Source organism: Pipra filicauda, unplaced genomic scaffold, assembly GCF_003945595.2.
Source record: "Pipra filicauda isolate LSUMZ 115617 unplaced genomic scaffold, ASM394559v2 scaffold50_size3627746_pilon, whole genome shotgun sequence".
NCBI classification, from domain to species: Eukaryota; Metazoa; Chordata; class Aves; order Passeriformes; family Pipridae; genus Pipra; species Pipra filicauda.
In genome coordinates, this window is record NW_024104654.1 from 971682 (window position 1) to 996196 (window position 24515).

At 38.4% G+C, this 24515-nt stretch overlaps 1 protein-coding gene across 4 annotated transcripts in view; it reads right to left on the minus strand.

Annotated features, from left to right (window-relative positions):
* Nucleotides 1-24084, minus strand: part of PDS5B (PDS5 cohesin associated factor B) — a 105563-nt gene extending 81479 nt beyond the window's left edge. For all 4 annotated transcript variants that reach the window (XM_027728925.2, XM_027728923.2, XM_027728924.2 and 1 more), the window contains exons 1-3: nucleotides 24024-24084; nucleotides 4208-4333; nucleotides 561-764 (exon numbers count right to left, since the gene is read on the minus strand). In XM_027728925.2, coding sequence (XP_027584726.1) covers nucleotides 561-764; nucleotides 4208-4315 — 312 coding nt within the window. In that variant the 5' untranslated portion in view covers nucleotides 4316-4333; nucleotides 24024-24084. The remainder of the gene's footprint in view (nucleotides 1-560; nucleotides 765-4207; nucleotides 4334-24023) is intronic.
* Between the last annotated feature and the right edge of the window lie 431 nt (nucleotides 24085-24515).

Consider the following 24515-nt stretch of genomic DNA (forward strand, 5'->3'; position numbering starts at 1 on the left):
CAAATGGGGAAGATCTGTACTGCCTTTTCAAATCTGGTATTTCTCTATCAGCCATCTCCATCTAGTGGGATCAGTGATATTTGTAATTGGAGAATTTTCCAAGTCACATCAGAAATCATTATCCTCTGTACAAAAGTACTTTGTCTTTCTTTCAATAGAGCCTTTATCTATAAAAATAGAAGTACTCATATCTTGGTAGTTTATTTGGAGTATTTTCACAGTTGAAACATTAGCTATCTTGCAAGAGATTGTGATACAAGGTATAGATATATCAATATTTCTAAAGTAACAGACCACTACCTGCAAATCCCAATGACAGTTCAAGAAAATATTTATTTTCAATACAAATCCAAAACTCTACAAGTTACTGGAAGATGCACTGTATAACCCTTTATCTCATGAACAATTGACTTGACCAAACAATCACATCCCAAAATCAAGTGAAAACTTTGAATTGCTTAGGTTTAACCAGAAATAAAGGGAGGAGGGGAAAAAAGTTATAATCAATTATATTAATCATTCAGTTTAAAAACCTGGTGTGGAAAAAGAGATTAATTTACCTTTAGTTTATCCGGTGAAGTGTATGGAGCTTCAGGGGCATAAATTCTGAAAATATCAGCAAGACAGCATGCTACCAACAAACGTACATCCTTATCGGGGTGTTTGAGGAAAAAATCTGAAGCCAGATGTAATGCAAGATTTAGGTAGAGCTCCTTTTCTTCTTCAGAGTCCTGGTCCATATCCATGAAAGTTTTCACAACCATCTAAATAAGACAGATACACACTGGTACATAAAATGAAATACTCTGTGTAACAGGGTCCTTACTAAAAGTTCCTTTTCTAGTTTTGTGCAACTTCTATCAGAAGCATTATCAGCAATGCAGTAGTACTTACCTGAGTAACCAGTGTCTGATTTTTCAGGGTATGGGAAGGACCCAGTCAAGTCCTCTATCAACTGCCCCAACAACATACAGTCTCGGTAGAGCTACTGAAAGCCGAGCTGTAGACTTCCCAGATCTTTTTGAGAAACCATATAAGCAAGTTGGACAATTAAAAAAAATACAACAGTATTTACTGTTACAGTTATTCACTTAAAAATTCAGAAAACAGCAAAACTTTACTCAAAATATTTGTTTCTCCCTAAACTATTCAGAGTTATGATTTTTTTTCCTTCTCCTCTCTTTGAATTTCAAGTTTTCTATTACTGCTCTAAGGACAAGTCTATCCCTCTGTGCTGTCCAGAAGCAGAGTTCACACTTTCAGCAAAAGCATATATAAATCCAGGCAGCCCAGCAGCATGGATATTGTCCAACAGGACTAAAATGCCCACTCGTAGTATTAGGATCTGGTAGATGAAGTTATGGAAGAAGAGAAAAAAGATTCTGGGGCACCAAATATTTAACATGCTAAATAATAGCATGAAGAGCTATAATTACGAACTGCTAGTAAGTGAGAATTCTTGTATTTAAAAAACTGTCTGAATGAGAAAAATTTATTGAAAAAACAAAGTAATTAGGCTTCTCTCCAGTTCCTTACTCGAATCACAGAGGTAGAGTTATTTTGAGGAGTTCAACTCTTGTTAAAATTAACTAAATGGTAATAAAGATTACATTACACAATCCTGAAATTAAAGTCAAAACTCCCATCTATTTCACCAGTGCAGGAAGAGATATTTTTCCAAGAAAAATTACCTCACTGAAGTTCTTCAAAAAAATGCACCCAAGCCCCCAGAATCCTAAAACACTTGAAAATATTTTACTTTGCTATAGTTTGTTGTTTGGTTGGGGTTTTTTCTTCCCCCAAAAAAATTTACTATAACTGGTCAGGGAGCAACAAATCCAACTTGAAAAAGAAAAGAACTTCTGCATAATTAGGATCACAGAAGCTGTCAAGTTTTCAAGCATATGAGAATCCTTTACTAAAAGGTACAGAAGATACATAGCTTATGCAGGCATATAACTTCCATTACAAGAAATCCCTGCCAGACACAAGATGAATCATTTGAAGTGCTGGTGCTCTTACACACTATTAATTTACAAATCAGAATTGTTTTTATTTCTATGAAAAGTAATTAGATTTATGCAGTTAACAAAGTAATGAATAAATATTCAGGTGTCAAACTGTTCTTGCAACATGTAAGGGTTTTGTCTATTCTAGAAATGAACCTCCAGTCTTTCTTTCCAAACGCGAACATCCATACTCATCAGCACAAAGATCAGTAATCTTATCTCCAGAGCAATCTGTTACAGTGTTTAAAGGGAAACATAGGAAAACAAGCTAGTCGTCCTAGCATAGCTTTCCAGCTTCCTGCAAAGCAAGAGGATTCCTGAGCCTGAAATCACATCCAGACCACCATGATTAATACTCTTGGAGCTTCATCTTCCAGATGTGGCCCATATTTCTTAAACCCATTCAATTTTTACTACATCATTCTACAGTAAATAAGCTTTGGAATTTACTTATATAAAACTTAAGGAAAAGTTTTAGAAAAGTTTTAGACTGCTGGTCTAAAATTAATGTTTCATTAGATGATGACTCGGTTCTTGTGTATTAAAAAAAAAAGTGGAAAAATGCTTTTCTCACACTATTCATCATTACTAAGTATTTATTACCTTCTGTCTGCCTCCAGTGCTAGTTCATGACTAACCATTTAGTTTCTATCTCCTTTCCAAACCTATTATAAACTGCAGAAGGTGTCAATAAGAAATGCATAAAATTTCTGAGGTAAGTTATGCTAATATAGAAATTCACTGTGCATATTTTCCATTTCATTCCCTGATTTCCCAATAATTCGTATTTATATAAATATATTGCCATCAACAAACAGCAGCATTTCCGCTTGTGTAAATCAAAACAAAATCCACAGAAAAGTGCTTCTTCCCTAATACTTATGTAAATTTGGTAGTCAGAGAAATCAAGAAGCTAACAGTTCACTTATTTATCAACTACTGTTCTTTAGCACCTGCAACTGTGTTTATATTTAGGTCTATACACCTGTGGTGTAGCCTGCCTCATCCAATCCTTTATAAAAGAAACACTGTGCAGTTTCCTGCGTGCCTGTGCATTGATGAATTCACAGGCAGAATAAACAACTGAAAAGAAATACAGGACATCCTACAAAGTACACTTCTCCTGTGACATAAATCAAGATACCAGAAAGAAGAGACTAGACATTCAAGGCCAAAAATGAAATTAAACTATAGGGTAAAAGTATTAGGAAGAACTGTGTGCAGCATTTCCACAAGCTGAAAAAAATACGCAACTGCTAACAAAGAACATCTTCTGTTAGGAATCGCTCATATGTAAATTTATAAATGTTGTCTTTTATTCAACATCATAGGATGCAGTACACTGACTAAAGTCTATCAGCCCAAATCCCAAAGCACAGACAGATTATTGGGGGGAGAGGAGGAGCAATCCTTGTGTTTTGGGATTTTATTGGGGTTTGTTCATTTATCAGTAGTTCCAACTGACTTAAAACTACTTCTTAAGAAAACAAACTCCAAATTAAGCTCTTCCATCTGTTAGAATACTTAAGGTTCCCTCTCCTACATCTGTTCCCTCCTGTTTCACAGGGCAAGCCCAAGTTGCAGGCATTCCTTCTGCACAATACAGGCCTGCCTTTTTGTGAGATTACATGGGTAGATAAAGAACTGTAGTAAGATGATTAGCCCCCAAATATGTCCAAACTTCCTGTAGAGTTAGGCCAAATAAAGTGGTCCAGAAATTCAAGACAGAAATATATAGTATCATCAAAGACTACCTTCACCACAATACAGGCTAAAATAACGAGAGTAAAGAGCTTTATAATCAACCCAAAGGGTACAAAGGCATAAAAGGAAAGTATTCTGAGGCATCCAAATTATTTCCAAAATTATGACTCTCTTTTAGAGAAGAAAATACTGGAAAAACAATAAAAGTACTGACTTACTATAGGAAGTGAGATAAAGTTTAAGTGGTATTTGAAGTTAATATTGCTCATTTCTATTAGTGATTTTTTAATTCATTTAAACATCTTTGGACAAGCCAGTTCAGGAAAGTGGTAGGAAAAAAGGCACAACAGCCAACAAGTTCCTCCTTCCAAGCATAGAAAAATGAAAGCCCAAAGGAAAAAAAAATAAAAACCTTTCAGATATAACATATAGTAGGATCATGGAACATCATTTACAAGAAACTTTAATCTGTAAACAATTACTTGCTTACTAACCTTTAGCCTTCTCACCATCTCTTCTTTAGATATTTTATCAGAGATTTCTTTGACTCCTGGAGGATATGTGATTTTTCCATCATTGGCTCTCGTCTTTGAATGAGCCATGATTTCACGGTTTTAAAACTGCGGAAAGAAATTAAGAAGACAATGTTGTTTAGCTAGTTCATGTTTACCTTATCCATCTCACTTTGACAAACAAAATCCAACTAGAAATATACTGACAAAGCCATACAAATGAAAAAAAACCAAAACCAGACAAAAGATTTTAATTGGTTTCAGTAATTTATAGTGTGGCGAACAGCAATGGTTTTGATATCCAGGTAGATCGTCCTATGACACAATAAAATTTCAAGAAGAATACAACAGAAAAAAGCTAAAACTCCTCATTACTGAATGTATTTGATCTTCACAAGAGATGCAACAAATAATCTTGTCTGTTTCCACCACTTGGTAATAATAAATCCTAGCCAGACTGGATTTTTAAACTCTCCGAGAAGAGACATTTGAAGTGGACTTTGTGATCTATTTACTCGTTTGGAAAACACAATTTCCCCAAAAGCCTAAACAGCAGTGCTGTTGAAGTGTTACACATCACTAATTTTAATTTACCAATACTGCCAGACAAGCAGCTGATAGCGAATGAAAGCAGGGACAGAAAAAGAGCAGACAAAATAAGTCTTTATGCCATTAAAGCCAAGTTTTCAAGCAAAAGACTGCAGATAAGCAAGGGTATCTTCTTCCTAAATTCCAGCTAAGAAAAGAACTCAGTCACTTGGTTTCTCAATCCCTTTCAACTGTTTCGAATGCAGATTGCCACCTAATCCATTCTAAGTTATGCAAAGTTCCACTGTTGTAGAGAAGGAAGCTGAACAGAAAGCTTTACTTACATAAAAGCAATTAATATAAAAAACGGTGAAAAAAAATAAGATTATGTGTTGGGACAAGTAGGATTAGAGAAAAAGATGGTATCAGGGTAGCTACAAATGAAGACTGTAACAAAGGAAACAAATTTCTTTGCCATTGCCTTGATATTTTTATTTATTTATCTTAAGGTATGAATCTCTTCTAACAGTCATCACTATCCTGAACTGCGAATTCCCAGTCAGGCATTTTCTTAGTACGGAACTCCTATACTATACTAGGATCTCTGTACACTTTGAACTTCTCGGAACTAAAACATCCAAAATAAGCATCAGCCAGAATCCACAAGAAGAAATGGGCTAGCATCGTGTTCCATGACAGCCATAATTAAAACTTACTGGCCCCCAAGCCAACGTCATTCTACACTGAAGGAGAACTGGAACTTGAAATATATTCGTCCACCCAACCCCCCCAAAAAATGTCAACATATTTGGTATTCTTCAGTCCATAGTTCACATCAACAACCAAAGTTACAGATTTTGCTTTATCTTCACTAATCTTTTACCAAACAAAAAATTAATATTGACTTTTAAATAATTTTTTGAAAAGAATACATCCAGCACAATACATTTTTTTTTTTGAAACGGAGAAAACATGAGTAGAATGAACATAATCAGATTTCATTCAACAGGTATGATAGGCAATGTACTTCAACAAGACACACAAAAGCCAACTCAGTTTCTATCATCACCTACCTATATCCAAGAATTGAACAGTGCTACATACTTGCAGTTGTAGTAAAAACTGATAATGAGAAAGTTGGGAAGTAACAAAACTCACTGAAGTAACTTTTTCTAATACTCCCAGGAAAATATGATGTCACCTTTATCCCCATCATATTTTTTAATACATTGCCATGACAGTAAGTCTAAAACTCCTCAAAAGCACACGGGAGATGTAATCGAGTCCATTCTTCTTGTTGTTTGAGACCTACTCCATTCTAGGTTTCAGATGAGGTGATGTTATATATCATAGCTAAATTAACAGCTCATCACAGCAGAAGGGAGTCTTGCTCTCCTCAATCTGAGAATGTATAAAAGCATCAGATGCTTTGTGGGACCAATCAAGCTCAACAAGTCAAAAAACAAGCCTAATTGTTTTTGAAAAGCGTGTGACAAGCATCAAAGCTAACTCAAGGGAAGCAATAGTAACTAAGGGAATTGAGGAACAAAACTCCACCATCCAGTGGCGGATAGCTGTCAGATCAGATCAACTGCAGTGGAAACTTGATTAGAACACGGTGATGTAGTCTCATTTGGAGCACATTTTGAAATAATTCAAAGACTGAAACTCATACATTATAGTCCAGTTGAACTGTCCAGCTGATAACGTCCAACTGCCGTGCAGCCAAGCTTTTAAGCTTGAGTGGCATCCAAGGTCTGGGCTTGAAATTGAACATCTACATTGTGTTTATGTGGCAAGGTTTTGGTAGAGGGGGAGGCTGAAGGGATGGCCCCCTGGGAAGAGACCAGGGCTTGTCCCCATGGTCAAAAGAGCCATTTCCAGACAGCTCCAAAATGGACTCAACCCTTGCCAAACCTGAGCCCATCAGTGACAGTGGGCTCTGTGATAACATTTTAAGAACTTGTTAAAATTCTGCATGGCAGTTACGGAAAGAAAAGCAACTAAATGTGAAAAAACCCTTCAGACACTGAGGTTAGCGAAGGAGAAAAGTGATATCTCTGCATTTCCATGAGCTTTTTCATCTTATTTCCTTCCCTGTTCCATTAAGCAAGGAGAGTGAGAGAGCAGCAGTATTGGCACCTAGCAGCCAGCCAAGGTTAGAGAGAGAGTACAAAGCGTATCCCTCTCAGAAGTACAGAAAAAAACTAGATAGGTCTTAATTTTCAAAAAAATTAACAAATCTAATCTTATAGAGCCAAAAATAATTTTTAAAAGGCTCAACGAAATAGCCTATTACTTAGACCATAAGAGATAAAGAATTATAAATATTTAAAACTTTCTATGTGATACAAATTCTCAGATCACTACTAAAAGTTAATGGTAAGTTTTACTAATGAAAAAAAACAATCATTGAAAAGAAACAGTAAAAAACAAAACCTATCCTTCAAACAAGAGAAAATTCAATGATAAACTATCTTCTTGTACGACAGTTGTCACTTCAACCATTACCTAAATAAAAGTTTGTTTGTTACATCCCACTGCTAGAAGTTCCTGTTCTTCTAGGCTGCCAGTATAACTTTGACAAAATAATCTTTGTCCAAATAAGTGAACACTTAGTAGGATCTAGGATATTTTTTGCAGGAGGTTTGTTTTCAACCTGATTCTAGCCAAATGCAAGTCTCTGTGATTTCACAGAAAAATTACAGCAGCTGTTTCAGCGAACTTCTCTCACAGAAAAAGAAGACAGTGACAGCTAAGAACAACAGCCTTAAGGCCAGCTGTACCTAGAACATCCTGAGCACGTAAATCCATAAGCCAGTGAGGTGATATCCAACAACTGAATTTCAAAAAACTTTTAAAATTTGTTTCTAAAAATGCACTGTCTTCCTTTGGAATATGCTAGAAGACAACAAGCATTTTGAAAAAAGAAAACTCTTTGACAGTTTCTTTGAGGTTCAACAAGAGAGTCAGCTGACAGAGTCAACTGAAATTTTAGTTGTTCTCTAAAATGTTTTCAGAAATCCAGTATTATTCCACATATACAATGAAAAGATAAAGTGCGCAAATCTTACAAGATGTGTCTGAGGGAGCTGGGGGTGTTTAGCCTGGAGAAAAGCAGGTTCAGGACGGACCTTATCACACTCTACAACTATCTGAAAGGAGGCTGTAGCAAGGTGGGGGTCAGTCTTTTCTCCCAGGTAACAAATAACAGGACAGAGGAAAGGGGAGGTTTAAATTGGATATCAGGAAAAAATTCATCACCAAAAGGGTGGTCAGGCATTGGAACAGGCTGCCCAGGGAAGTGGTAGAATCACCATCCCTGGAAGTGTTCCAAAGACATGTGAACAGATAAGTCTACTGGCCATTATATTATTAAAAGAGTCAATATTCAGATGGTTTCTATATAGTACACAACTTTATCTAACTCCACATACACTCAACTCCACATACAGCTCAACAGTATATACAGATTGTGATTATGCAAATAAAACATGGATTAGTGTCTTGCATATTAAGTAGCTATGCAATATACTTAATAGGTCTATAAATATCATTACAGGATGTTAAGTCAACGATCTAAAAAGAGGACTTAAACCACACTCCATTTAACTGTATTTTGTTTGGTTGACAGTTTACATTGCCTATGGTGATTTAATCAACTGAGCTAATCATTAAGCAAACTATGCCTTAACATTCATGAAGTCATGTGTCAGCAGTACCTTTCCAGAGATCCATACATGTGTTTAAATCCTAATCCTTCAAATAGTTTTGTAGAAATCTTATCCAAGTGATGAAGCAAGCTTTGGCAAATTAATCCTATATTCCTTGCAAGTCTGTCCCCTACCTTACTATCACCTCCTCTTTAAAATCCAGAATCCAAACATGAGGATTTAAAAGATCACCAGAAACAGTGACCAACTTAGAAAACTTCATCATCATTCTTATTTTTCAGTACTTTCAATGAATTATACATAATTTGTTATATAGCTACATCTTGAGACCAGAATTTTTAAATTACACATCCAAAATCTAAGAAAGCCTATATAAATTTGACCTATATTAATACATATACTTTTAAATCTATGTTTCCAAGACATGTTTCAATAATCCTTTTTTCATGTTCACAAAGCTATTAGAAGCCTAAGTGAATTTAATAAATGGTTGGTACGGAAAAAATTGCAATGTGTAGAGAATTAAATATATGTGTTTCCACAGTTCACATCATTCCAACAAGAAAGTCTAACCCAAAAGGATTTCCAAATATTCATCAACATGTTCTCCATAATCAAGGAGTATCATCAGTGGCCTCTCACTGTCATAGGCCATTCTGTCAGAAACACAAAAACCGTTTAGGAGATGCAAGTACAATTTCCTAAATTGTCTCAGGGAATACTGTGAGGAAGTAAAATCTTTTCCATCTCATCAATCACAATACATATTTCACTCCAAAGCTCTATTCCTCTATCAGCATGCTGTTTGTCATTTCTTTTTATTATTATTATTTTTTTTTTTTTTTTTTTTTTTTTTTAAGTTTTGCACCCTCAGTGGGTAACATCCAGGTATAAATAAATATAAACCACAACAAATATTTGGAGACCACTAACTTTGTTTCAACAACACAGTATGCATGAAGAAATTGGCCCACTACAGATGTAATTTCCTCAAAAGGTGCAACAAGATATTCTGAAGAGACTAGCCAGCAACTTACAGAGGTGGAAGAGGTAGGCATCTTTCTAGTTCATCAGGATTATTAATAAAAAACAAATAATTTAATGATTTCAGCAATTTACAGAATTTTTTTACATCCTGGCAAATTCCTGCTGGTGTATAGCTGATTGACAACAATTTTGATCAAGGTGAGAAGTGACTTAGCTGTTAAAGATTTGCATTATCCAAGTGCCACTGAACTAAATCTATTTCCATAATAAATCTACTGCTAAGGAGTTATAACTTGGCTACAAAAAGCTACTCCAAGCTGAAACTTGGCAGTTAATTTTCTGCTATTGAATAAAACAGAAAACTTTAGAATGGTGGGCCAAGTGCGCTCATGTAAATCCAGGTCATTTTTCATACCGATTCAGATATAATGTCTAGATTGAATACTTTTCATTCTCTTTTAGAATCCATAGCATCAAGAAAATGTTAGCTTCCTATTTCTGTAAGGTAGCACTTTACATAGTAAGGACTGATACAGGAAGAACTTCCAGAAACCACTAATTAAAGGTCTTCTGGAATAAAGACCCACATTATAAGGTAAAAGTAACACTCTCAGTCCAACAAACTACATGAAAAGCACTGGGTTTCACTATAGAAATCCATTAATGGTAATCCTTTGACGGTCAATATGTAAGTAATAACATCTATTTAAATTAGGAAACACTTTTTCAATCTTACATTAGAAAATACAGCAAAGCACAAGTTTCTTTATTAACATAGTAAGTAAACACTTTGCGGAAAATTAAAAGATGTGCAGGTAGTAACTGTGCAAGAAGAGACATCTTTGCAATGTAGAGAGGATTTGAAGGATTCAGGAAAAGAACTAACACATAAGAACATTAAGACAAGACATGATACCAAAATCAGCATATGCCCACTAAAAGGCCTCAAGCAACTTAAGAGAATTGCAATCAGTTAGCAAATGATCCCAGGCAAGTCCCCATTTCTGTTAATAGTATTCTTTTTCAAACTTCATTCAAGTGAGCTTTCCAGAGATTTAGCAAGTAGAAAGTATTCAGTACCAACTTATCTCAGCACACAGCTCTCTCCAGTGGTGTTGCAGACACTTGCAGCTCCCATAAAAGAGAATTGACCCAACTTGTAAGTTTCAGCATTTTTTCAGATTTGATTAAAATTAAAAAATGACACCAATAAAACTGCCTCTTTTTTGCGCCATCTATGGAACAGTATTTTCACTGAAATCAACCCAGGTTAAAATAAGAATAAATTATGAGAAACTACATAACAGAATTCACCATTAAACCATTCAATCACCTAAGGAAAAATAAAATTGCCCTATTACTGTGGGATCTCAGCTTTCATATTTCTACCCAAGACTAAGTAAAAGGGACTGCAGGAATTACAATTAAAATGTCTTATTTCTGTGCATGGCTTCAGGAAAAGAAATTACAAGGAGATAAACACTGGAAGATGATAGCCAATAAATCTGACAGAGAAAGAAGAGTGTACGCTGACCAAATATGATGTTAATAAAATAGACATCTGCAATATATTTGTCAGTTAGCCAAGTACTAGGGGAAACATTCCTTAGGTGGTCATATTATGCAACCATACAAAATCTTAAAAAACACAAACTATGACCAGTCCTGAGAGTCTTCACACAGAAGCAATTTGGTGATGTATACAATTCCAACACAACGGTCACAGGCAATGTCCATGGTAAAGGAACATAACCGAGTTTTAAGCTCTTTGTCCCCTTGATTGGGGTGCAAGAAAAGTTTTCATACTACTAAGTAAATTCAAACAACCACTTAGTAAAAACTGTAAGTAGTAATTACAGCCCTCAAAACAGGAGAGCTGTACCACAAAGACCAGGAAATAAAGACAGAATTGGAGCCAAATTGCAATGTCCATTGTAAATAAGCTAAAACAAAAATTGAACTTCAATGGTTCAAATCAAGAAAGAGGAAAAAGAAAAGTACTGCTGTAAAGTAATGACTGGAGAGAAAGAAGTTACTGAAGTATTCCATAAAGTCAGATGAATACGCACTTTCAAAGAAACAGAAGGTAAAACTTTGCTGTGACAACTGGTAACAGGTGTATTTAATCAGAAGTTACTGTATCTACATTAAGACTTTCACATTTTCAAATTAAAGTAACTGAACAGGCACCATCCGAGAATTCATGAACCACTGCAGAATACAGAGCTTTTTAAAGGTATTTAAAAATTATGGTGCAGTAAACTTCAATTTCAAAAAATTAAGGTATAGTACAAGAAAATAAAAGCAGCACCGTCACTAATAATGCAAAGTCAAAAAAATAATAATACTGCCAGTACAGCTGCACTAATTTGATATCAATAATATTTGAAGAGTTTAGGAAAAAATCTGCATGCTAAAGTCAGAATTTCAAAAACAGGGATAAACGTAACTTACAGACTTATTTTACTACCCTGGGTCAATTTATGTTTGATCAGTCTGTGACAAAACAATTTGCACTTTCCTTGCACTGAAAATCACTTATTACGTAAGCGCTAAATTGGAAATCATAGATGGACGGATACAGAGATGGATCAGATTGTCATGAAAGAAAAGATTAGAGAAAGAGAAATGTTTGTAAATATAAAGACTGCGTATGAACATCCAAATAAGAAGATATGCTGCAAGTCAAAGAAAATCAACTGCAAGGGGAAAAAAAAAAGGGTCTAAAGATGGGTCCTATGCCTAGGTCCAGGTATAGTTTCATCGTGATATTCCTAAGCAGTTGTGCTATTCAGCATTAATTCTAGAACAAGGTACTTCAAGGGACTCCTCTCCTCATTGGAGACATTCAAGAACTGTCTGGCCACAATCCTGTGCCATGTGCTCTAGGAAGACCTTGCTGGAGCACAGAGGTTGGACCAGATGACCTATTGTGGTCCCTTCCAACCTGACCCATTCTGTTATTCTGTGGAACAAACAAATTAACAACCCCCCACAAAACCAGGACCTCAGCATCTAACACATATTTCAAAGTACTGGCAAGAACTGGCTTGGAATACTATGTGCAGCCACCAGCACCCATCATGCAGACAATTTCAACTGGAAAAAGCACACACAAAGTCTATTACATCAGGACAGTACATACACAGAGGCAACAAGAAGAAACTGTCAGTAGGGTAAGTGGAAGAGAGTCAGAAATCACTATAAATACCAGAAATACTAGGAGATCCCATCCAAAGAAAATGAACCACCACAAGGCAAAAGTTCCAAGATAAACAACTGAGCCATTGAAGAAAAACTGAACATTAGAGGAAGAATTCTGGTTTCTAAATTAAAAATTAAGACAACTTTCTTGTCAATAAAAGCAAAATATCCAAATGGAATACAACACAGTTTAATCAGTACACAGAGGAGATTAGTATCTTGCTGTTGTATGGTATGTGAATAGCTATTTGAAAAAGTAGACCTTGAATTCCCATAAAATATTTCTTTTACCAGAATCACCAGAAACAATGAGAGAAAGTTCTTAGGCTTGTACTTTAAAACAAGAGAACTGACAACCAGACTAGGTATCAAAATTTCATAATATCACTAGTTTATGGCCATAATATTGAGGTAGCCCTCTTTTAGCAGGGACACTACTTTAAGATTTAGTAAGGCAGGAATGATTTGCTTCCTTCCTCCAACCGCTAAAAAAGAATGGGGGGAAAGAGGTAGGAATTATTATTTTCCTTTACATTAACTATTTTCAAAACAGCAAAACAAAAAACACTCATAGAAACCTCAGATATCTTGCATTACACAATTTCAAATGATAAAAAGCTGTAGTACTTTCACAGAAGGGGAGAAAAAACCCATGCAAGAACAGCATGGAAGCCATGGGGAAAATAATGGGAAAATAAACACCTTAACAGACAGACATTAGGTACAAATCAAGTTTAATCACTGTGTTGCCCCCTGGGAGGAAACAACACTTGGTATTTAGCATACCATTTGTTTGGCTAAAATGCCTTATTGAGTCCTACCAGGAAACTTTGACGGTTTTTTTGTTTGGTTTGAGGGGGTCTTTTTGAGAATTAAAATTAAACAAACCTTCTTCCCCCCCCCTGAAAAACCTCCAACACTAAGAATACTAAAAAAAAAAATAAAACCTAAAAAAATAAAGAACTAGAAGAAATAATTTTTTTTAAATACCAAAAAAAGTAAATTAAAACAAAACAAAAACAAAACTGAAACCAAACCAACCAACAAACCAAAAATCCACACAATAAGAACACTGGTATGCTACCACAGAAGTAAAACATTTTGTAAATTTTTCCGGATGGACAACCAAAATGAAGTTGCTATTGTAACAAGTCACAATTTATATACCTAAGTGAGATACCTTTCCATTCCTAACTTTGCATATAATGTTAAAAAAATACAAAATTAAATGCCTCACATCCTATTGCAATTTATCTGATACAGAATTGTGAAAGATCAAAGAATGCTAGTGGGATGAGTTGAATTGTAAGACCTAAAAGAAAGTATGGGTATTGAACTACAAAGTCAGATGTTGTGCTAAAGTGCATTCACTTCTAATCAATATGAACTATAAACAAACATTTATATTATAACTGCATACAAAAATCTCAGTACCAAAACCACATTCAGCTAGGTGTTTTACAAAGAGATGTTGTCTACCCAGATGGCTTCTATCAGTTCAGCTTTTCGTCCCAGATAAAACATTCGCTTTTTTTTACTTTTTGCAAAACTGTGACAGAAAACCATAGACTGAAAAAGTAATTGTGTCCCCAAAGACAGAGGAAGAACCCATAACTGTGATTACAAAACACAAATTAGATGAAGACATACTACAACCAGGTTAACTAAATGCATTATAAGACCACAGGACTAAAAGAAACTTAAAGAGTCTAACCACCTGCTACCATAGATGAATCTACCAGTGGGATCACTAAAAAAAAAGTTGAAGCTGAAGACTCGTTTGATGTTCAAGTCTTAACTTACCTTTGACACCTACCTCAAAGCTCAACCAACATGTCTCTGCCTATAATCTATTCACTCCTGTAACTTTTTGTAATACAGTTATTCATCTCTTACAACTATTTAGCCCTACGGGGTTGTATTTTCACACAGTGGTTGAGGTTGGAGCGGCTCTCTGGAGGTTACCTGGTCCAATCTCCCTGCTCAAGAGGGGTCTCCTAAAGCCGGTCTGCCGAGGAGTGCATCCAGATGGCTTTGCTTTTGAGCATCTCCAAGAACAGTGAATCTGTAAATTCCCAGAGCAACCTGTGCTGATGCTTGATTACCCTCACAGTGGAAACATGTTGCTGTGTGTTCAGAGGGAACCTTGTGTTCCAGCTTGCGCCCATTGCCCCCGGACCTGCCAGCAGGCACCACTGAGGTGAGTGTCTCTACCCTCTTGGTACCCCACTTTCAGAAATTTACATACATTGATACATTTTAGTCCTGGCTTCAGTAAAACAGGAGCATACCTACCCTATGTCAACCTTCTGGATAGTAGATTTTCAAACTCTGTGATTTGTTTTCTGTTTTGAAATTAATGTTTAGTAATTAGTTATCCTTCAATTGCAGTTCATCACTCACATTAGGACACAAAGAGATGGAATGAAGCTGCATCGGGGGAAGTTCTGATTGGCCATTAGGGAAAGGTTCTTCACAGATAGGTGGTCAGTCACCAGAACAGGCTCCCCAAGGAAGTGGTCACAGCACCAAACCTGTCAGAGTTCAAGGAGTGCCTGGATAACACTCTTAGTTTCAGGCAGTCCTGTGTGGAGTAGGGAGTTGGACTTAATGATCCCTATGACTTCCTCCCACCCTGAGAGTTTCTATGATTCTATGACACATTCACTGCACAATGACAGCCACACATGCAGTGTGCAGTTAGTGTGCATGTTATTCTTGTGCCCAGGCTCAGATCTGTGCCCAGGCTCAGATCTGTGCTGATATGCAGTAAGGACACATACCTTATTTTACTAGACTGGATTACTTCCTTACTTCCCTGTAACCCACTCCTCAAGAAGGACCTCTCCTCCTACCCAAGAGAGCATTAACAAAAAACTAAATCAAAAGCAACAACAAAAAACCCTATACACTCCCCACTGGACTGTGTTCCGTAAATAGAATCCATTAGGGCACAAGTAACACCTACAGAAAAGACAACTTTACTCATTTTTTAAGATGGGTTTTGCAACCAAAAGGAGTAAGCTTTAAATTATTAATAAATAGATGTAGATGCTTGCACCATGACTGTAAGCATACAATCACGATACAACAGTTCAGTTTCCACCATTACTTAAGGTATCAGAACTGTTCATGTGTACATTATAGGTTGCTCTCTCCTCATTCCCCTGAAGTTAGAAGGTGAACACAAACAAACCAGACTAACAAACACATCTGGTAAATCCTGCTGACAGATGAATCCATCTCTAATCCACTTGTCTACTTACAACCAGATGTTGCTGTTTCTTTAGCAGAAAAAGTTGGATTTGTTCACACCTCAGCCACATTCTCAGCTGAAGAGAAGTCTGTATTAATTAAGTTTTTAAGATAAAAAGCTCAGCTCACCATGGAAACAGCCAAGGTATGGACACAGTTACTTCTACTAACTCCACTGCAGGGACCAGCAAGCTGTATCAAATGGACTATGAAGTTTAGGGGTTATGCAAAAGGCACTCAACCAAGATGCAAAGTTAATGGGCAAGGGAAGAGAAAGAAAAAAGGGGGGGAAATAGGAACAAAAAGTGCAAAAAAACTCCGAACAAACAACAAAAAACCCCACCTCTATACACCACAGTTTATGTAACCTATCAGCCTTGATGTTCCTAACATGTACAATGTAACTAGGTATATGAAGAGAGAGTGTGAAGAGGATGGAGCCAGACTCTTCTCCGTGGTGCCAAGTAATAGGACAAGAGGCAACAGACAGAAACCGAAACTCAAAGTTCCACCTGAAGACAAGGAAGAACTTTTTTCTGTGAGGGTGACTGAGCACTGGAACAGGCTGCCCAGAGAGGTTGTACAGTCTCCTTCCCTGGAGACAGTCAAAAGCCATCAGGACATAGTCCCCAGCAACATGTTCTAGGGGATACTCTTCGAGCCAGGGACTTGGACTAGATGACCTCCAGTGGTCCCTTCCGACCTTACCCACTCTATGGTTCTGTAAAGTCTAAGAAGTGTTGAACAAGGTGAGAGAGGAAGTAGGATGAACTTGGACAATGAAGGATTGGAAGCAGAAACCTAAGAGGTATGAGGACAAACTAGACAGAAAAGTGACTAGAGAGAGACCAGAGCAGAAAGATCAGCTGCAGGTGGCAGGAGGGGAATGCACACCAGCAGAATTCAGTGCTTTCTAGGGCCTGCAGTACAACATGCAATATGTTACACTGCCCTTCTACCAATAACAAGAATGTTTGCAAGAATCCACTGAAAAGCTCTCATACCTCATCCCACTTGATGCTGGTTACAAGAGAAAAACTTACTGCTGCTAACAGCACTCCATCAATTAGTGGTAGGTACTAAAGGCTAAAGGTTACAACATAATGACTCACAGGAGCACATCCATACAGTGGATGTTTACTAAGTTTGCTTAAAAAGTAACAGTGAAAGTATGGAAATAGTTGCAAAACCAATTTTTAAGAGTTAGGAAACAGAATTAAAGTTTATTATACAATATCAAAGAGAATGCACACAAAGGAGCTGATATATCTGATCTGTCACTACTTTTTTCCCCTACCAGAGGACTTCTTTCTCATTCAAAGCAAAGCTATTCAACTTTTCTCCTTAAAATTTAATGTGTGTTCCTTATACTCTCTTTAAGCTACACTCTGAAGAGACTTAATTTCTTAGTGGGTTTTCTCACGGCTGTATTATGTTTGTGTGCCATAACCCGCTTTTGCAACACTTTCACAAATTTTTTTATAAGAATTAGTTTTCTTCTCATTTTATAGACAAGTAACTCAAGTTACAAACTGAAATTTAAGAACTATCCACCAACACCACTTTATCTAGAGCTGCATTTGAAACTAAAGCTTCTGTTGAGCCAAGCAGAAGTAGACTGGGTCTAGAGCCTGTCTCCCAGGAAATGAATACACTACTAATACGCTCTTGTGAAAAGTTTGGTTTAAATAGACTTGTCTGGGATCACAAGAAACTGACAGAAAGAATGAATTCCAGTATCCCAAAGTGACATTCCATCATTCAAATCACTAGATATGCTTTCCCCTCCCACAGTCCCCTGTCAATTCATTTTACATTTCCCAGCTTTTGGAAAATATGCCCGCCAACTTTGATATGCAGTTCTGATTCCTAAATACAGCGAGTTGAAAAAAAAAAAAAAACACAAATGAAAGACTACCATAACATACACTTACACGGATAGAAATTAATTTGTACTATTTCCTATTTTTAAAAGAGAAATTGCAATTTTAATATTGTTTTAAGGCATTTTTGTATGCAATACAGAAGATTAAGGCAGCAATGGCCAATTAAGAAATAAAAAGTTACTCTAAATATGCTCATATATATATATACACACATATATAAAACACAGTATGGACAACCTAATGGAGAGCTTACTGCAGGCAACATTTGTCACTTGGGCAAAACTTTCAAAATGTTTCGAGTTCTCAAAGTACAGATATATCAGCCGTTAAAAAAGAGCACAGAATATTTTTTTCCAAAAACTCTGTATGTAGGAAAATATCTGTTCTTAATTCCTTCAGTTATAGAAATGCTTCCAAGAACTAAGAACTGTATAAATTAATTCAGGCTAATAGAAGAGGAAATGCATCTCCTACTCACTGTCTCTCTGAAAAATTCCCTTACAAATCTTCTGAAGATTTTATCATTGGCTTATCTATTCTTTCTCGTGGCAACAACATCTTAGCCTTGGCCATACTGATCACCATAACTGGTCTACTCTGGCCTCCAATCAGGAGGCCTGGAGACACACCATCTATAACGCTGCGGATGCCTTTGAGAAAGCACGCAGAATCACCCTTGAGGAGAAAAGGCAACGCAGAAAGAATCGTGCCCTGCAGAATTTACCACCTAAGGAGTCTTTCTGCTGTGCCTTTTGCAACCAGACATGCCTGTCTCGTATTGGCCTTTTTAGCCACCAGCGTGCTTGCAACAAACGTGAGTAGAGACCTTCCCAAATCTCCGTTTGCGAAGCTAGACCATGATGATCTATTCTTTCTTCTGTTTCTAAAAGCTAGGACAGCAAAACTTTATAGCCTTATTCTGACTACTTCATTCTCAGAGAAAGAAAACCAAAAATAAACTTTATTTTATACCATGAATTAAGTAAATTAAGACAATTTGTCTCCCTTAGACCTTTGAAAAGCACTGGGTGGCACTTGGAGTGTCCATAGACATTGTCCCTCACAAAAGCTTTCACAAACTGATGGCACAAAAACCTGCAGATGCTTCTATATACTTTGTTCCTATGTAGAGGAACTACATATGATGCTTCATACTGAATTCTCAAATAACAAAATTAACAAAATTATTGAGACAGTATCACATCTAATGGCAAGTTGCCCAGCACCTCAGTATATTTTCCACAAGAAAAGTCTTTCAAATTGTAAGAAGATAGATGCAGGGGAAAAAAATCCCTAAATGTAATTAAAAGTTTCCATGAAGTATCTTCCACTCATTTCTCATAACTGACAACAACTCAATTCTTTTTGTTAAGAATAGAAACCTAACATGTAGTGCCAAACAATAACTTCCTAGAAATCTGACTGTCTTCACTGAAACTGTACATCTAAATAACAAAGCAGTACTAATAGAAATGAACAGTCAAACTCAAGGTGGCCCAAAGATTACATACAGGAAATTTTGATGTAAATTTTTTTCAGGACTTCCTCACGAGCAGTATGTTTGTACTGAGTGTGGGTAACTGAGTGTGTGTGTTATATTTGTTTCTTTCTTTCTTTCTTTTAATAGTCTTTTATTTGCTCCCTTCCTTTGTAAGACTTTAGGAATTCAGATTTTTGATGTTGAATTGACCTACAATGCAGATACACTGGGGATGTCTCAGAGAGAACCAATGGTTGCTTTGACAGAAGTCATGGTCAACCAATATAGGTATATTTACACAAAGGTGGAAAGCTTCACTCAACAGTCACTTTTTAAGTGATTATGTTTTAGTTGAATCTAGTACTCTTTAAAAGAGCAACAGACTTCTGCCCCCAGCACAGAAAGGACATTGACCTGTTGGACCAAGTACAGAGGAGGGTCACAAAGATAATCTGAGGGATGGAGCACCTCTCCTATGAGGAAAGGCTGAGAGAATTGGGATTGTTCAGCCTGGAAAAGAGAGGCTTTGGGGTGACCTAATTGCAGCCTTCCAGTATCTGAAGGGAGCCTACAAGAAAGATAGAGAGGGACTTTTTACATGACCATGTAGTGATAAAACAGGGGGGAATGGCTTCAAAGTGAGAGAGAAGAGATTTAGATTAGATATTAGGAAAAAGTTCTTTACTGTGAGAGTGGTGAGGCACTGGAACAGTTGCCCAGAGAGCTTGCCCCATCTATGAAGTGTTTAAGGCCAGGTTGGATGGAGCTCTGAACACCTGGCCAATGAAAGGTGTCCATGCCCACAGCAGGGGGGTTGGAACTAGACGATCTTTAAGGTTCCTCTGAACCCAAACCATTCTATAATAATATGAAAATGTAGTTTAGGTGACTATAAAATGGAAGCAACTAAGACAATAACATTTCTGACTGCTAACTTCATATCTTTTTTTATGCATTAAAAAGCATGCAAGTGAAACATCTCATTTCAGCAGCAGAAACATCCACTAGGATTTCCAATAAAGTCAGAGGAAAGTATACACAGTAAGCATTGTATGGAATCAATCTTTAAAGAACAGGGTCTAAATTTGAATACCCCAGATGGGGTCGTCCTGATCCCTGGTTACGGTACTACCACATAAATGGTGACAGACACAAGATGATTAGTACAAACATGCCCATCTGTTGCAAATGAGGTATAGCAGGGTTTTTTATTATTTCTTGAAGCATACTAATACCAAAGTTGTTGTGAGGTGAAAAAACAGAGCTGAAGATCAGGCAGTATAAAACAAGCAGAATGTTTTTCCAGTGCTTAGGATAGGATGTGAAAGAGTAAATTCCACAGATGGGGACAAAGTAATACAGGTCTTAATCCTCAGAAAGTACTTCAGGGACTTCCCCACACTTTAGAAAAGGTTGAAAAGCAGTATATGCTGAGACAGACAATAATAACCTTTAAAAAGAGTGGAGGCATTAACACTGATTCTTGGAAATGAAGCTAAAATATTAGTTGTATTACATGGAATTCCCTCAAATTTTATGTGTTACAGTAAATATTCACATTAATAGCATTTTTATTGTGGAATCCAAAATGTTCTAAAGAGGTTTTGAAATAAACCACTAACTTGCTAAAATAACAAAGTTAATTATCATTCACACACTGCACTTTTGATATGTCTTACTTAAGTGTCAGAACTAAACAGACAAAAAACCCCTCAACTTTTCTATGAGACTACATTCAACTGAAGAGGCTACCAATAGAAAAGCAATAGGTATACCATTTATATACATGCGCAGTCTTGACTTTTAGATGTTCAACCTCTGAGGGCACGGAAAGATGATTTTTTTTTAAAGCATATATTTTGCAATTCTTTAAAAGCCTTGATTCCTTCCAGGATCTGTCAATGCTGCTCAAACAGTTCAGAGGGTCTACAAATCTGGAAAATTAACACAACACTTCACCACCAAACACATTCTTTTAAAAGTTTACTCAGTTTTCCCTTACCACCTAGTTTCAAAGTGAAATCTGCCAATATTCCCTTGGTCTATCCGAAGATAATTTCAGGTTCCATTATTGACATTTTGTGCTAAGAGTAAAAACACCATTACTTTAGAAATCTGTTAAAAGGAGAATGGTACTGACAAGTGGTAAGATAATGTATCACATATCAGACCCACTTTTTGATTCTATAAAGGAACTTGTCTGAAGGCAGCAGGAAAGATTATGTCAAGAAAGAGGAAGGTATGTATTTGGGATAAATAACATTAAGAGAAAAGAATATCAGAATGAAACTGGTAGGGAAAAATTATGAGTTGCAGTATTTTCCTTCATCTATTTTGCATGCTTTTACTGTTCAGCTTTACATTTTCTTATTTGTTGCATCCACAAAAATTCTCCTTGTGCAACAAGTAGCCTTTATCACATCTTCCAAACTCAGGCTTAAAGAAAAAAAACATTTATTCCAAACACCTTTAAATGAAAATTCTTTACTAAACTAAAAGACTCCTACACATAACTATGCACCCTCTTACTCTTCTGTATGAATATAAACTGGGTGACTCAAGAAAGAACAGAGAGGAAAAAGGTATAACCTGAAAGACTGGTAGAGAGCAACATTTCCCAAAAGAAAATGCACCTCGATCTACTGGAGGTAATAGAGCCTCCTGTTCTACGGACAAAAATGGATAAAGCCCAAGGTCATGCCCATATTTCATTACTGTGCTTTTCCAAATGCTAGCAATGACTGTTGGGTTTTATATGTTTAATTACAGCTTAATAACGACTTAGCTGACTTGCTCAATTTCAGTCCATAAGTAAGCTTGCTAGATACAGTCTAAATTCAATATTTACATGGCACAAGAGAAAAAACAGTTGCAGACAAGTGCTATACATATATGATTTTCCACTTCAATTTAGTTGTTTCATCAAAAACTGAACTGTAGTATATCCACCTTGTATACTAACTAGTTAAGAGAATGCAAGAGATATATAGATATATAGGAACTATATTAAAAAAACCCAAAATCAAAACACCACACCACACATAGGCACTCCATAGCCCCCCACCTTATAGTAATCAAGCACAACCTTGCTTTGAGCACAGACACAAGATGTCATGCAAGTGCTGAAGTACTAAACTACTTTCTCTAGTAGTGCATGCTTTCGAACGCTGTGATGAACATGATACACACACCTCTGTTAAACTACCTCACCTGATGGTCTGTCACTCTCAGTCTTCTTTTAGGATAGTCTGAGCACGGTATATGTTCAGATTTTTCATCTTTTTGACTTATTACTTTATACAATATAACATTTTGCATACCTATATTATATACAAGACATACCAGGCAAAATTTCTATAACCTGAAAACTGAACAATTTCACTAGTTTGGAAGAGGAAAATCAGAAAAAATGCCTGTCATCTTATCCCCTTCCAAAAACGTGATTTGACACCCGTTTTCAACTATAAAGGCACTCAAATTTTCAGCACTCCTTCTATTCCATCCCCAGCAAAGAGAAATCAATTACAGCCAAAGCACCTACCCAGCAAGCACAAAACAAAGACCAACACAAGAATGCTTCAGCAGTTGTGTTAAACGCCTAACTAAATAATCACAGCTCTCAGAAAGCAAGCATAAAAGTCAGAATAAGGCTGGCAAGACAAAATCCAGCTCTATAGGAGCTCGTCTGCTGCAGTTTAATTTTCCAGGACTGTTCACCATCATTAATTGTTGATCTGTTTTGAAGAACAGATAGTGATTTATTTGCAGCGGGATGAAGTTACGGACCTAGATTCCTGACCGGAGGGTCTCAACGTAAACAATACGTAACCTATAAATTAACCATTCTCCATCTGGCAATTCAGATGTAAAATTCATAGTTTTCCATCTACCAGGCGGCGGCAACCGCCCCCCGCCCCCCCTCCCCGTCCTCCCTTCCCGAGCGCTTTCTATCGGAGCCTGATGCAAAGTGGGAGGGAAAAAGAAAGAGCAGGGAAAAAAAAAAAAAAAAAAAAAAAAAAAAAAAAAAAAAAAAAAAAAAAAAAAAAAAAAAAAAAAAAAAAAAAAAGGCAAAGCCAGCACGAAAGAGTCGGGCTCGCACACAAGTAAGGACCCACCAAGCCACGGTCCCCGGCAGCTCTTCCCGCTGAGGAGCGCTGCGAAGTGCGGCGCGGAGAGACCGAGCCGGGCGGGAGGGGAGGGGACGGGGGTGTCCCCCAGCCCAGCCCGGGCAGCAGCCGCGCGGGGCGGCGGGAGCCCTGGTGCTGCCCCGCGGAGCGGGGACCAGGCCGGCTGCCCGGGACAGGGAGGGAGAGAGGGGACACCCGAGGCAGGGAGGGAAGGGACACGCGGGAAGCCGCGATCACTCACTCCCCGCCACGGGCGAGCAGCCTCCCCGCCCCCCCCCCCCGCCACCCCGCGCCGCGAGGAGCCACCAGCGCTGGGCGCGACACCGCCCGCCGGGCCACCGGGGCCAGGGGGTGACCCCTGGCCCCCGGGGAACCCCAGCCAAGGTCACCCCCTCGCCCGAGGGGCCGGGGGGGCGCGGCAAATTTAATTTGTGACGCCGGGTACAGGAAAGGGGGGAGGGGAGCAGCTCCGCGGAGGGGCGAGGGGGATGGGAAAGGGGAGCTCCGCCGCGGGCCGAGGGCAGCTCTGCCCTCCCGCTCTCCCTGGAGCGCCGGCCGCGGAGCTCGGTCTGAGCGGGCGCCTCCCCACCCCCGGGAACGGAAAATGGAGCGGGGACGGGGTGGGGGTACCCGCGGCCGAGGTGCCGCGCTCCTTACCCCGCCGCCGCCGCAGCCGCCTCTCCTCGCTGGTCGCAGGCGGGTCCGCTCCGCGCTGCCGCCGCTCCGGGCTCGGAGAGGCGCTGCCGCTGCTGCCGCCGCCGCCGCAGCCAATCGCCGCCAGCCCCCTCCCCTTCCGCAGCTCGCCCCGGTCCCCCTGCCGGCTTCAAAATGGCGCCAACTAGGCTCCGGCTGCTCCAATGGAACCGCCGAGCGGCGCGAGAGCGGCCACCGCGGGGCAGCAGCGCCCCCTGCCGGCCGACGCGCGCACGGCGGGCGGCACCCACAGCCCGCCCGCGAGAGGGGCCGAGGGGCGGCCCGGGGGCAGCCCGCTGGTGGTGGGCGCCCGGAGAGTCGGAGGGGCGAGCGCTTCCCCAAAACAACACGAATTATTAAAGGATTGCGGTAAAACAATAAGGAATGAAGCCGCTTGGCTGCAGAGAAAGAGCAGAAAAAGTAGCAGAAGTCGCTCATCGAGCCCTTCGGTTTTGC